The following is a 12,947-nucleotide window of genomic DNA, read 5'->3' on the forward strand; positions in this document are numbered from 1 at the left end:
TTATACAGTGCCACTTGTTAAGCACTCTTAAGTACTGCTACATGACAATTTAAATGATGTTATATTATACTTCATACCTGTGTATGTTGTGTCAGATACAAAGAGTGGACAAGATTACTACTTAGGATACATTCGTAACTATCAAAATGCACAATCGGGTATCATAATGATGACAACTGAATCACAACCAGTGTACTATTTGATTGAGGCTCCAGGAGTAGAGTATTACAGCAGTGGTATAATAACATGTGACAGTGATATCTTTATTACTCTTCCTAATGATTTGATAACAGGATCTTACAAGCGTAAAGGAATTCACCTGATGATTAATAGTCATGAGGTAACTGTGATTGGCCAGAATTTACGATACAATAGTAGTGACACATTTCTCTGCTTACCTGTTACAAATTTGTGCCTCATAGAATATGTGTATTATGGAATATCTGTACATAGAGCGGAACTATCAGCAGGTGTTTCTAGTCGGACTAGTTCAATTTTAGTTGTTGGTACAGAGAATGATACAGTTATCAAATTAATAGCTACACAACCAGTTAGCTTTTATGTCAATGAATCTCCAACTAACATCAATAATTCTCCAGTTAATCTCACTGCTGGTATGCAGTACTCATGTGATATTAAAATTGACAGGCTTGACACTGTGTACATTAGATCATTTTATGACTTAACTGGAATTAAAATTGTTACAAACAAACCAGTATTTGTGTTGAGTGGACACAGATGTGGTAGAATGCCACCAGATGTTCCTAGTTGTGATCTCCTGATAGAACAAGTTCCACCCACCACATTATGGGGTACAGAATATTATACTGCACCATTAGCCACCAGAAGGTCATATACTATTAAAATACTAGCAGCATATAACTCCACTGTTGTTGATATTTACTGTAACAATACAAGGGAGTCTTATAATATTAGTGAAGGAAAATATATGAAAAAAACTCTGTCAGTGCAAGAATATTGTGCTATTAATTCAACAAGACCAGTGTTAGTTGCTCAGTTTAGTCATGGACAGGAGGATGATACTACTGGTAATGGTGATCCAATGATGACATTAGTACCAGCCACAAATCAGTATAATAACAAATTCCAGTTTTCTACACTTAAGAGTCAGCTAGATTTCACACACCATATTAATATCATAGTGTTAGCAGAATATTATCAACCTGAACTGATCTACCTGATATCAGGAGGAGTGAACAGATCACTAAACATGCACCAATGGACACCAATTATGTTCAACAATGTTACTGAGGCCTATGGCTTACAAATGAACATTTCAGAAGGAGTATCTGAAGTTTTCCATGGTAATACAAGTGCTCTAATGACAACATCAGTGTATGGATTTGCTGGTTACAATGCTTATGGACATCCTGGAGGATGTAATACTATAAAAGCTTGTGCAGGTTGTTACATTATGTAATTAGTATGTACTATATAAGATATGGTTAGTCTGCTCAAGATTTTGCTCACTTTCATTGGTATATTCAATATACAGTAGCTGGTGTAAAGTTGAAATTGTAAAGCTTGGCCATAGTGGGCCAATATTCCAACTTTTATAATTCGGTAATCCTTAAAGTTTTCAATTTCTCTGAAGTTTAAAGTGGAGTGCACACCTAGATTCCAATTTAGTATTCCATGTGATCTGCCCCTTAAGCTTTTATTTCAAATTTGAGCTATTTCAGTTCTCCAGTCTTCTTTGCACTAAGTGCTTTTAAAGACGGTTTGTCTCTTATTGCTCTTCTAATTACATAGTCTTTTTCTCATTATATATTTGTGCTCTGAAAACTGTTATAAATCACTGGTGCTTTCTTTAATATGCTTAAATAAACTTTGAGGGTATAAAGAACATAATACAGTTTTAGATTTGTGGATATACTGCACTGTAACAATCATGTTACAAATTATATTTTCAAATGATTTTGTCATTCCTACCGGGTAGACCCATTTTCTCAGAAGACAATCATGACTGGATCTGTGAAGAGTTTCTTATCATATAAGTTTATATTATGTGACCTAATTTGAGAAAATCGTCATCTATACTCATCAATAGATTGTGAGATGCACAATTTTAAACATTTAAATCCAGTATAGCTTGGGAAGGTCAAAAGCTACGAGTTTGAAATTTTCACCATAAATGCAACTAACCATAGTGTTTATTTCACTTCAATCTATAGTAAGCTAGCTGTTGATATAACCATGATTTTGAGTACCTGTTTTCGCAACAGTATCTGTAACACAAGCATGTCACCATGGGTGGTAGGTGGGTGATTGATATGAACAGAAAATGGCCAAGTGGGTCATATGGTGTCTCCAGCCTTAACATTGAGCTCTTGAGACCACCTGTGCCACTAAAAATTATAGAAATGTATATAGAAAATATCTGGGCAAGGCTGTTCATTTCTCTGGTCTCGTGTTGCAGCTGCACAGTGGCTTTGCAAAGTATCAGAGCATTCCCAGTGGCTGACACACATCTATAAGTCCATTTGTGACTAATCAAATCAGTGGCATGGCTATGGTGCAAATGTTAGAGTATTTATGTGGCTATCCATTCATGGTGAAAAGTGAACTTCACTGGTGTGTACGTAGATCAACGATTATCAAAAATTTTGGTCACACATAACCTTTCCAATTCCTAAGCTAATCATAACTCCTTGTGTTTAAACCGATCACCTTCATATAATAGGCTCCTGTGAGGATTATAGTATTAGACAGGGTAGTGCTATACACAAAAGCTTTAATGTAAAGTACATGTAGACTATATAAACTCCTTTATGCAGATCTGGTCACAATTATCATTGCTAATTCCAAGAACTGATATATTAGTGACTTCATTTATGTGGTTGGAATCAAAGGAAAAACAAACCAAGCGATGATTACTGTTTGGTCTTTAGTTACATACTGAACTAAAATGATATTGTCTTGAACAGCCAAATTTGGTATGACAAAACAGGATGGAAGTAAAAGTGGAACAGCAGCAGTGATTAGGGAGGGAAAGTTAAAAAGTAAAGCAAAAATGGGAACTGGCACCCAAGTCTCCATGCAAAAATGAAAGTGTATAACATATACTTTGGTAATACTACACACTATAGCTATAGTGGTGAACCAGAGTAGCCCACAGCTCAGTCACTATCCACGCAACTTTAATTTTAAAAAAAACAAAACATTTAGAGAATTATATACCTGAGTACATTGAAAAATACTGATTAGTTTATCATTCACTGTTGCTTAGCAAAAATGCTCTCAGATTCAATCCTACAGTGTATATATAGTATGTAAAATTGTTCCTGGTGCTCTCAGATTGTATTGATTTTGTTTGAGTGCACAAGTGGATCTGTGATAGAAATCACAATTATAATGTGATTGTTAATAAGTAATAATTCCATTTTTGTTAGCGTTTGGTTTGTATGCATAACCTCATTAGAGAATGTACAATCACATTGATGTACTAATTCATAGATGAAAAATGGTTGTCTGTTGAGTCATAGTTGAGTTGAGAGCCATTAAAATGTTCATGGTCTCTCAGCGGCTGGGGGCTGCAGCCCTAGAACCCTACATTATTAACTCAGTCACTGCAGAACTATTGGAAAATACCTTTGAAAAATCCTGGCTACATCCCTGATTGTGACTGCAAGTATTGTATGCTAGATTGAATAGATGATATCTAAGAAGATTACTATTTTACTTAACTAGCTGTCTTCTAGACACTGTTTACTGTTACTGTTCTTGGAAATGCCTGTAATTATTATGTAAAATTTATTAATGCTAATAACTGAAGATGGGAGGTGTATTCACTGCAAAAATCATCTTGTTTGATAAAGGTTCCATGAAACTACAGTGTGGAAATTTTATTGCTGTTAATGCCACACTAGTGCGGTGTGACACGCCGGCTTCTTGGGCCACACGGTATACTATGTGTCTTGATATTGTTTGTTGTCTATGGTATTTTTCCAGAAATTATTGTTGAATTATTTGATCAGTTGGAAAATGAAAATAATTCAGCATCATTTACATGTCAAGCTACTGGTGAACCAATTCCAAACATCAGTTGGTACTTCAATGATGTTATGATAAATGTGTCAGATACAAGTAAGTACAGGATAGAGTCTAAGATTGCCACCATTGAAGATACACTGGAAGTCTTTAATGTAACATCATCTGATGTGGGGAGTTATATTTGCATGGCTACTAATGAACTTGGTAATGACAGTAGTATAGGAATATTGACAGTGAATAGTAAGAAAATGTTCTCCACTATTGTGTGGTCAGTATATATGATCATGTCATGTTATTACAGGTGCTGCTGAACTTGTTAAACTATTACACATTCAGGAAGGATTAAACATCACACTAACATGTAGTGGTGCTGGTCATCCACCTCCTCAAGTTGAATGGAGAAAAGTTGATGGAACATTTAGTAATAGGACAACACTTAGTAACTCATCAATGTCCACTAATGAAGGGAATGTAACTAGAGTCACTGTTGAGTTGATCATAACAGGAGCATATAGATGTGACAATGGAATATATGAATGTTCAGTTAGTAATCTACTAAATACTGTTACCAACACTGTCAACCTAAGTGTACTGTGTAAGCAATGTCTTATGTATATCCGTGTATCCTATAGATAATAGTGAAATGTGATACTGCTGTACTATGCTGCATACTTATACATTGACCAATAATTATTATACATACATAGTTGGAAATTTGAAACACGATAAACTTGGGCCTTACCAATAGTAGTTTATATACATGTTTACTTATTACACAACACTGATAGAAAGTAACTAAGTATTATGTTTTCAAAATTTCCACAGTGGATTTCAGTGGATGTTGTGCAGAAAAAGACGCTACATGGAGAATTAGATGGCCAAGTACAATGAAAGGAAAAACTGAAATACAATCATGCCCTGGTGGTGCTGAATCAGTTGGTAAGTATGGTAGTTGCTTTACACCAATACTATGTTTAGTATGATTGTGCTCTCATCTACCTGCAGTTCGAATCCTGGGGTTGGAGGGATTTTTTTTCCTTTCTTTGGCCCCTTTTCTGTTACACCTTTTCAGTCATGAAGTCAGTCACTAGGTCAAGTCAATAAGTGTAAGTCCTTGAAATTAGGTTAGGTAATCCTAAGGCTGCAGCACATGTTGCTGTCAGACCTTCAGTGCTGGTCACTGTAAAGTGTTAGTAATAAATACTTAGGTTTAAGGAAGAAAATCCATCCCTCCTGGAGGAAGACTGAGTGTGGCCCCGACTAGACATTGGGTGACCTGCAGTTCGAATCCTGGGGTTGGAGGGATTTTTGTTTCCTTTCTTTGGCCCCTTTTCTGTTACACCTTTTCAGTCATGAAGTCAGTCACTAGGTCAAGTCAATAAGTGTAAGTCCTTGAAATTAGGTTAGGTAGTCCTAAGGCTGCAGCACATGTTGCTGTCAGACCTTCAGTGCTGGTCACTGTAAAGTGTTAGTAATAAATACTTAGGTTTAAGGAAGAAAATCCATCCCTCCTGGAGGAAGACTGAGTGTGGCCCCGACTAGACATTGGGTGACCTGCAGTTCGAATCCTGGGGCTGGAGGGATTTTTTTTCCTTTCTTTGGCCCCTTTTCTGTTACACCTTTTCAGTCATGAAGTCAGTCACTAGGTCAAGTCAATAAGTGTAAGTCCTTGAAATTAGGTTAGGTAATCCTAAGGCTGCAGCACATGTTGCTGTCAGACCTTCAGTGCTGGTCACTGTAAAGTGTTAGTAGTAATAAGTGTAACAAACATGTACTTTTGTAAGTGAATAATTTTGATCATTGTGAAACTACATGCAGTTAGAAAATAATGCAGAAATAAAAAAATGGTAGTTAAGTTTAGAGGTGTTTAGCATGTTTTATTAAAGTGCTACAATAGCAGTTTTGGGTGGCTTTTGTAATAAAGGGAGTAAACAATTATGTTATGCATCTTTCTGTGATTTTTTCTAATACTTTGAATTATTGTGCAATACTTTTATGTGCACAATTCTGAGGAGAATTTTTACTACTTTATTATCATTGCTATTTATGTAACAGTACAGTAGTACTGTTTAGTAGATAAAGTAAATGGTGTCTGCCAAAATCCCCCTTAAAACCTCCCTACTAAATTCATACTTGATAAAAAATCACCTTTATAGGATAGTCTATCACCAAATCCAGAATTAAAGCAAGAAAACACTTCAGAGCGCCACCACAATTAATACTAAATAAAAAATGTCAAATCCAATTTTTGGTCTGCCTGCCTGCCTGCCTGCCTGCCTGCCTGCCTGCCTGCCTGCCTGCCTGCCTGCCTGCCTGCCTGCCTGCCTGCCTGCCTGCCTGCCTGCCTGCCTGCCTGCCTGCCGGCCTGCCCGCCCGCCTGCCCGCCTGGCCTGCCTGACAACAGTTGCAAGGCTGGAGACCAGCTGACAGTCACCATTTCAAGCCACAATAGCAAACTCACCTGTGGCATGTGTCTTGTCAAGTTCCAACAAGTGTCTGTTTTCTGTACTTATCTTTTCATGAGTTCATTTAAATGCTCATCTTTTTCATGAAAAATCAAGGAAACTGTACTAAAGCATTAAATTTTTGTATGAACACTTTCCTTAGATGAGCATATTTAGAACCCACATAACTATTTTGAAGTACTTATGCCTGTAGCTGCACTTATGTACAGTATATAACCTTTACTAAACCTCTAGAACAAACTGTTACATCCTAAAAAAGAGGATTACATATCTACAAGAGTTAATATTATTAACTCTTGATATCTACCATCTGTTTAACATGAATAAGCGACACCAAATTAAGAGACTTCATTGCCATAATCTTGTTTTCTACAGAAAAATGCAGTAGATTGCAGCTACATAGACATGTGATATCAAAACATTGTTCAGTGTACTTTTTTACATAATGTTATCATTCTGTAAAGTAAGTCAGTGTATGTACACCACTAACAAGTAGTAAATTACTGAATATGCCTATACCATTAAGTGAATGCCATTGGTAAACCACCTTAATATTCAAAAAGCTCCCTGATGCTATTTGACTTGCACAATTTTTGCACAGTTAGTTTTGCTACATTGATATTTATTGGAAGGAAGTGTTTGACATAGTAAAATTGCATCTTAACATGAAAATAATACTTTTTGTGATAATTAACAAAGCTATGGTGTACATGTGTGGATGAGACTGCTTTACTACAGCTAAGTTTAGTTTTTAACTGAGGTTGAGTGTATCAGGAGAGCTCTAATAGGGATAGAAGGTGGGGGTAAAGATATACAAAGCTATAGATGTACAATACATTATTTCTGTTGGATTGTGCCTGCACTTTTTACACTGTAATATTGGCTCCATTAGAAGTGTCTAAAACAGTTAATTTACCAAGATTTTTTGATCGCACCTGTAGATTTGAAATACATTCATGCTGTGTAAGCAAAAACAGACTCTATAGCTAGAGGGGAGGTTGTTTACAGAATGAAGGTGGAACATGTAGGGATGAATTAAGCCAAATTATGGGCCATTCAAGTCTTGCAACTGGCTAAAACGAAAGGAAAATTGCAGCACAGATCTTTATGTAACACCATGGAACTGTACAGCCACATACAGCTATTCTCTACATACTTGGTTATATATTCCCTATACTGTTTAGCACTTTTATAATATACAGTTTCAGTTTTTTAATTGCATATCCCAGATAGATTTAGCTACAATATGAAATGGATGTTGTCCCATCCAGCAGAAATGTTCACTCCAAAAATGGAATGCTTCCCTTTTTTGGGCACCACTAAGCTACAAAGGCAAACGTGCTGCTATACGTTCAATTGAATAATGCCATATGCTATGAAACTTTGACCAAAGTTTGAATTTAGTAAATCTATTAAGGCAATTTGCCAAACTTTATTTAGCTACGTATACTATATTGCTTGATTTTGGCTGTATGGTAAATTCACCAAACTTTTATCCACCAAGCTGTTTTGCATGCTGATTCACCAAATTTAAGTAATGCCAAACTTAATTTGTCGTTCATGGTACACATTTGTCTGTCATGCACTCACAGTGGCTTTCCCCTTGGCTACACAACATTCTTCTATAATGTATCTTGATGTAGTATGTGTTTGTGCTTGCTGAGTGTTTTACTGTAAATCAATCTTTTTAAATTCAAGGAAATGCTTCAAGACTATGTGATAATAAAGCTAATTGGCAAGAACCAAATATGGATAACTGTTCAACAATTGAAATTACCAGAATTATGGAGGAAGTAAACAATCTTACACCAGATTCAGTGGAGCCTGAAGCTGTTGTAGCTCTAACTGGTAGACTGACTAATATCACAACTATGGAAAGAGCAATATTTCCAAGTGACTTACAAAATACTCTCACCACTTTAGAAACATTTTTGAGGTTTGAAACTTTTGTAATAGAGAACCACACAAAAACAGCCAAGTTGTGAGGGTACCTATGGCCTTCAAACCCCTGAATGAAAAATGTGTAAAATCACAGGTGGCCTTTAACGATGGTTATGTAAAGCCATTATTAACATTCATTAGCAATAACATCATTGCGTCCATTTCTTGGCCCCTCACAGCTTGGATATTTGTGTGGATTTCACTTCTTTTTGCTTTGAATATAATATAGGCTGGCATTACAGTTTTAAACATTTCTTCTAATGATACATACTGATATCTACAGACACAATGATGAATATTTAAAACAGAAATTACAATTATACAGTGCTCTCTCCATCATTGGGCCCTGAGTGAGTTCAGATTATTGAAAAGTTTGGATAATAGAAGCCCATTCATTTACTATACAGAACTCTGTTCAAATGCTCTAATAGAACATACAGCTTCATCAAAGATCTGTTCGGATAATCGATGGCAGGATAATGTACTGTATTGAATTGAATGTTTTATTTGATTAATTTACTCTAATAGAGAACACAATTTTAACAACTTCTTATACTTTGCACATACAGCGTAGAATGCTCATTTGGAAGATCTATGAAAATATAAACTTTTACCATTAGTTATAATGTTAATTTAAAGAGTTCTTGGGATTTTTTCCCTGGGAGCATTTGTGAATAAATAACAATGTATACACAAACTGGTGCATCTATCTAGCTGAAACCTACACTGCTGTTTATGCAGCTTAAAGACACTATAAACTTGTAATCTTAATAGAACTAACTAATCTTCCACTTCCAGATACATACTGACAGCCAACTTAAGTTTTCTAGCACACCGGCACCCTCCACATCTGAGTCCCTTTACTGGTAAAGCTCTCTTCCAAATATAAGTATTATATTCTTGATCCTTCTGTTGAAAAGTCAACAATCAACAAAGCATCTTCAGACAATTTGATTTTTGCACTCTAATACATTCAAGACATCACTTGCTGAAAACATAAACATTTACAATAATGTAAATATGCATCAACAACTATTCAACAGTTTATGCTAACCTGACACATATAACATGATCATTTATTTAGACAACATGGTAGTTTATGCAATAAAATTATATATATTTTTAATAAAATTATTACCTGCTTTAAAGTATCCAGTACTGAAGGTATGATGGCAACTTGTGCTGCAGCCTTTAACCTTACATAAACAGAACCTGAAAATTTTAACATTTTTTAATGCGGCTAACAGAATATTAATAAAGGAAAAATTTCATCCAACCCTTGGATTAAAACTACAATGTCTAGTCAGGCACCACACTCAGTTTTCCTCCAGGAGAGATCGATTTCTTCCTTTAACCTAAGTACCTATTAATATCACTTCTTTACAGCGACCAACACTAATCATTGCAGATCTACCTTGTGACTAGTATCACCTAATTTCATGTCAGCTAATTTCATGTCAATCCTCTGTCATTTACACCAGGAATCACATGCACAATTGATCACGTGATACACCCATTAATTTATTCATGATTAGTGCAATGTAACCCTCAGAAGTAGTGCAGGCCATGCCAGTGTATGTGTACATAGCTACCGAGGAGCTCCAGCACTGAAAAATTTGTGTGATTCTTAATTTTGAAAGTATCTGCTGCTTAAAAGGGGAGTTCATCCAATCCATTTTAACTCCCCTGGCTATGATAGCCCTAAGGCAGGGGCGTAGGAAGCATGGGTGCCATGGGTGCTCGGGAACCCATAAATATTTCTAGTTGCATAACTAATGGGTGTCAGCACAATGTACTATATATTACTGAAAAGATTGAGATACTCTAATAGAGCAGTCAATGACTCTAATAAAGCAGTCATGTACACTTGCGAACTTTTTTTTTTGGTCTTCAGCTTTCACCCATAAGTTAAATATCTTCCTATGCCCCTGTAAGGCTGCAATAATATTAAAATGTCACTTAATTTGAGATAACATAATACTGTAGCCATTTCTTAGCTATCACCTTGACATCACATCTCTATCATACTAGCCCATTTTTTGAAATGCTGCACCCCTTTTCACATCTTGACTGTTTTGTAATAGATGTCATTTATTTTTGTATTATTCTGTCTTCTTTATTTTTCTGCAGGTAAGCAGAAAAATGAGAAACATTTTGAAATTAATATTTGTGTTATTTTGAACTTCATATCAGCTTTTGAATGTCGCATGTATTAAGGGATCTCGAAACACACTTGTTGCATGCATGTATAGTTGATTTTCACATTATAGACAACTGATTGTTAAAAACTAAAAAGATTTCCATTACATTACTGAAGGTTTGTACTGTACCTTGATAGTTTACTGACATGTGCAAGAAAATTCAACTACGTATTTGCATAAGTGGTTTAGCTGAGTAACAAATCTCACTATCACCAACTGTTCTATTAGAGTATATACCTCAAACAAGTGACTCTTACGTGTGTTTGGTACACAGCCTAAGCACTTCTAATACAATGCACATAAAATGTTTTAAAATTTCCATTGATAAATCTATGGACCCTTCTAGGTCTTGGTTTTTACTTTAATTAAAGATCTTCACTTAGATTCCTTGACTCATGGTAAACACATCATACAGGCTCCGTCTCCTGTGTTCACCCTTCATAAACACAGTGAGTATTGACACTAACCATCAGTATCAATAAATGCAACTACGTATCAAAGTGTCTCTGTGTAGGGATGATGTCCTGTAACTTTCCAATTTTGTCCCTAGTCAACCATACTTTGCCATGATTCATGGTTTATCATCCTGTTGGATATTTTTAACCAGGACAGTGTGTGACCTGTCTTAAGTTTCATCAATTCAACTTGGAGATCTTGGTATATTTGATCCTTGTGTACGTATAACTGCCACTTTCCAGTTTCCATCAGATCTCTCTTAACCTGAGCCATCTTAAACCAGCTTTCATCTTTTAACTGTTCCATACTTCAACAGCAGCATACTCTTAAACAAGAGGCTTTATCTACTACGTGTCGGAATATTTCCAACAGATTTTCATTTTTTTATTCAAGCCTGTTTATCAGTATCTTTAAAACTCGCAGGTGAGAAAGGTGCATCCTCTTGGCTGTCTACCCTGCCATTGCAATGCCATGGTGCAAATTACAGTTTCTTGATGTATGTGCAGCGCAGTGTGGTACATCAGCTGTCTTTGCTGCACAACAGTCGTGTTTAACCATAAGCAAAATGGCTTGTTTGCTTCAACTATTTTTTTAACCTGTTACACAGCTAAATGTGGGATATATATCACAGTGTGTTTGAGTACATTGGATGCATAGCTAGATACATTTTACTCTTGCATGTAGACAACACATGAATCTATTAATGCTGTATTCTCATGAACAGACATCGTTGTGCAAAATAGAACAAAAGGTAAGTCCTTTGTACTTCAGACCATTCCTTACTATGCCAAAATGCATTTGTTGGGGAAAAGTAATCTCTAACTGTGTTCAAGCCCTTAGCATTAGCCTTTTTCTTGTCTGAAGGCAACAGTCAGTCAGTTGATTACAGTATTCAGTCAGTCAGTTAACAGAAAATTCTACTTAAATTTCTGAGAAATGTATCGGTCAGGTTGCTTTGTAGTCACTGTTAATTGAACTTTATCATGCTAATGCACAATGAAGGTACAGTGTACTAGTTTCTGGTCAATGTCTTTTAGCGAGGAGAGAACATAAACCTTTTGCCATGATCCCAAACTATGCATAACTAGAATTGTATCATTTTATTATTAGTACATATAAGATGTGTGTATAAAGCTAAATTGTTATCCAAGTTCTTTGAATATGAAACTACATCAGATAATTTATTGCAGTATAGCTGATGAGGCACCATCAGCATTTAATGCCACTGCTTTAGAGGTAAGGTGACTCATTGCATTGGTGAATTTTTGTCATAAACACTCTTACAGAATTTAGTGAGTATAGTTGATAACATTATTGATCTGAGAAATAATGCTTCTTTCAATGCACTGGAAAGTAGAAATATGGAAGAGGTATGCACAGGTGTAAATATGTAATGCTTTTAAAAATATGTTTTCAGTTGAAAGTTGGTGTGAATAAAATGCAACTGTACGTAAACTCCTATTTCATTCTTTCACTTTAGTTGTTTGCACATCAAGTAAAGTTAATCCCTTATTTACCCAGTAAAAATTGAAATTTAGGTGACCCCTCCTCTTTCAGGACTTTTGTTGCACTTAAAAAAATAATTTTGACATTTACCAGCATGTCAACTGACCTGTTATAGTTCTCTATTTTTTACTAATCCGTCTAGCTTGCAAAATTCCTAATTTTTCCTTACATTTGCTTCTTTCCTTTTTGTAATTATAGTGGATTCACTATTAAAATTCTATATGTAGGCTTGAGTACATTGTGCTTTTTCAATCACCTGAGAATCTGGATAAATGGGGTTTGAGAATAATATAACTGTAGGTAAATAAAAGAATTTCCAGAAAGAATAAACCAAACTATGGAAATGACTGCTCTATTATAGTAG

The 12,947-nt window shown here is 35.6% G+C and overlaps 1 protein-coding gene across 1 annotated transcript in view; it reads left to right on the plus strand.

The window, feature by feature from the left end:
• The first annotated feature begins 322 nt into the window (after nucleotides 1-322).
• The window catches only part of LOC136263545 (adhesion G protein-coupled receptor L3-like), a 75,251-nt gene continuing 62,626 nt past the window's right edge, over nucleotides 323-12,947 (plus strand). Inside the window, exons 1-7 of the mRNA XM_066058179.1 lie at nucleotides 323-1,424; nucleotides 3,973-4,254; nucleotides 4,316-4,609; nucleotides 4,840-4,953; nucleotides 8,178-8,415; nucleotides 12,268-12,313; nucleotides 12,364-12,447. Of these exons, the coding sequence (XP_065914251.1) occupies nucleotides 323-1,424; nucleotides 3,973-4,254; nucleotides 4,316-4,609; nucleotides 4,840-4,953; nucleotides 8,178-8,415; nucleotides 12,268-12,313; nucleotides 12,364-12,447 (2,160 nt within the window). The remainder of the gene's footprint in view (nucleotides 1,425-3,972; nucleotides 4,255-4,315; nucleotides 4,610-4,839; nucleotides 4,954-8,177; nucleotides 8,416-12,267; nucleotides 12,314-12,363; nucleotides 12,448-12,947) is intronic.

This window comes from Dysidea avara, chromosome 1, assembly GCF_963678975.1.
Source record: "Dysidea avara chromosome 1, odDysAvar1.4, whole genome shotgun sequence".
Classification (NCBI taxonomy): domain Eukaryota; kingdom Metazoa; phylum Porifera; class Demospongiae; order Dictyoceratida; family Dysideidae; genus Dysidea; species Dysidea avara.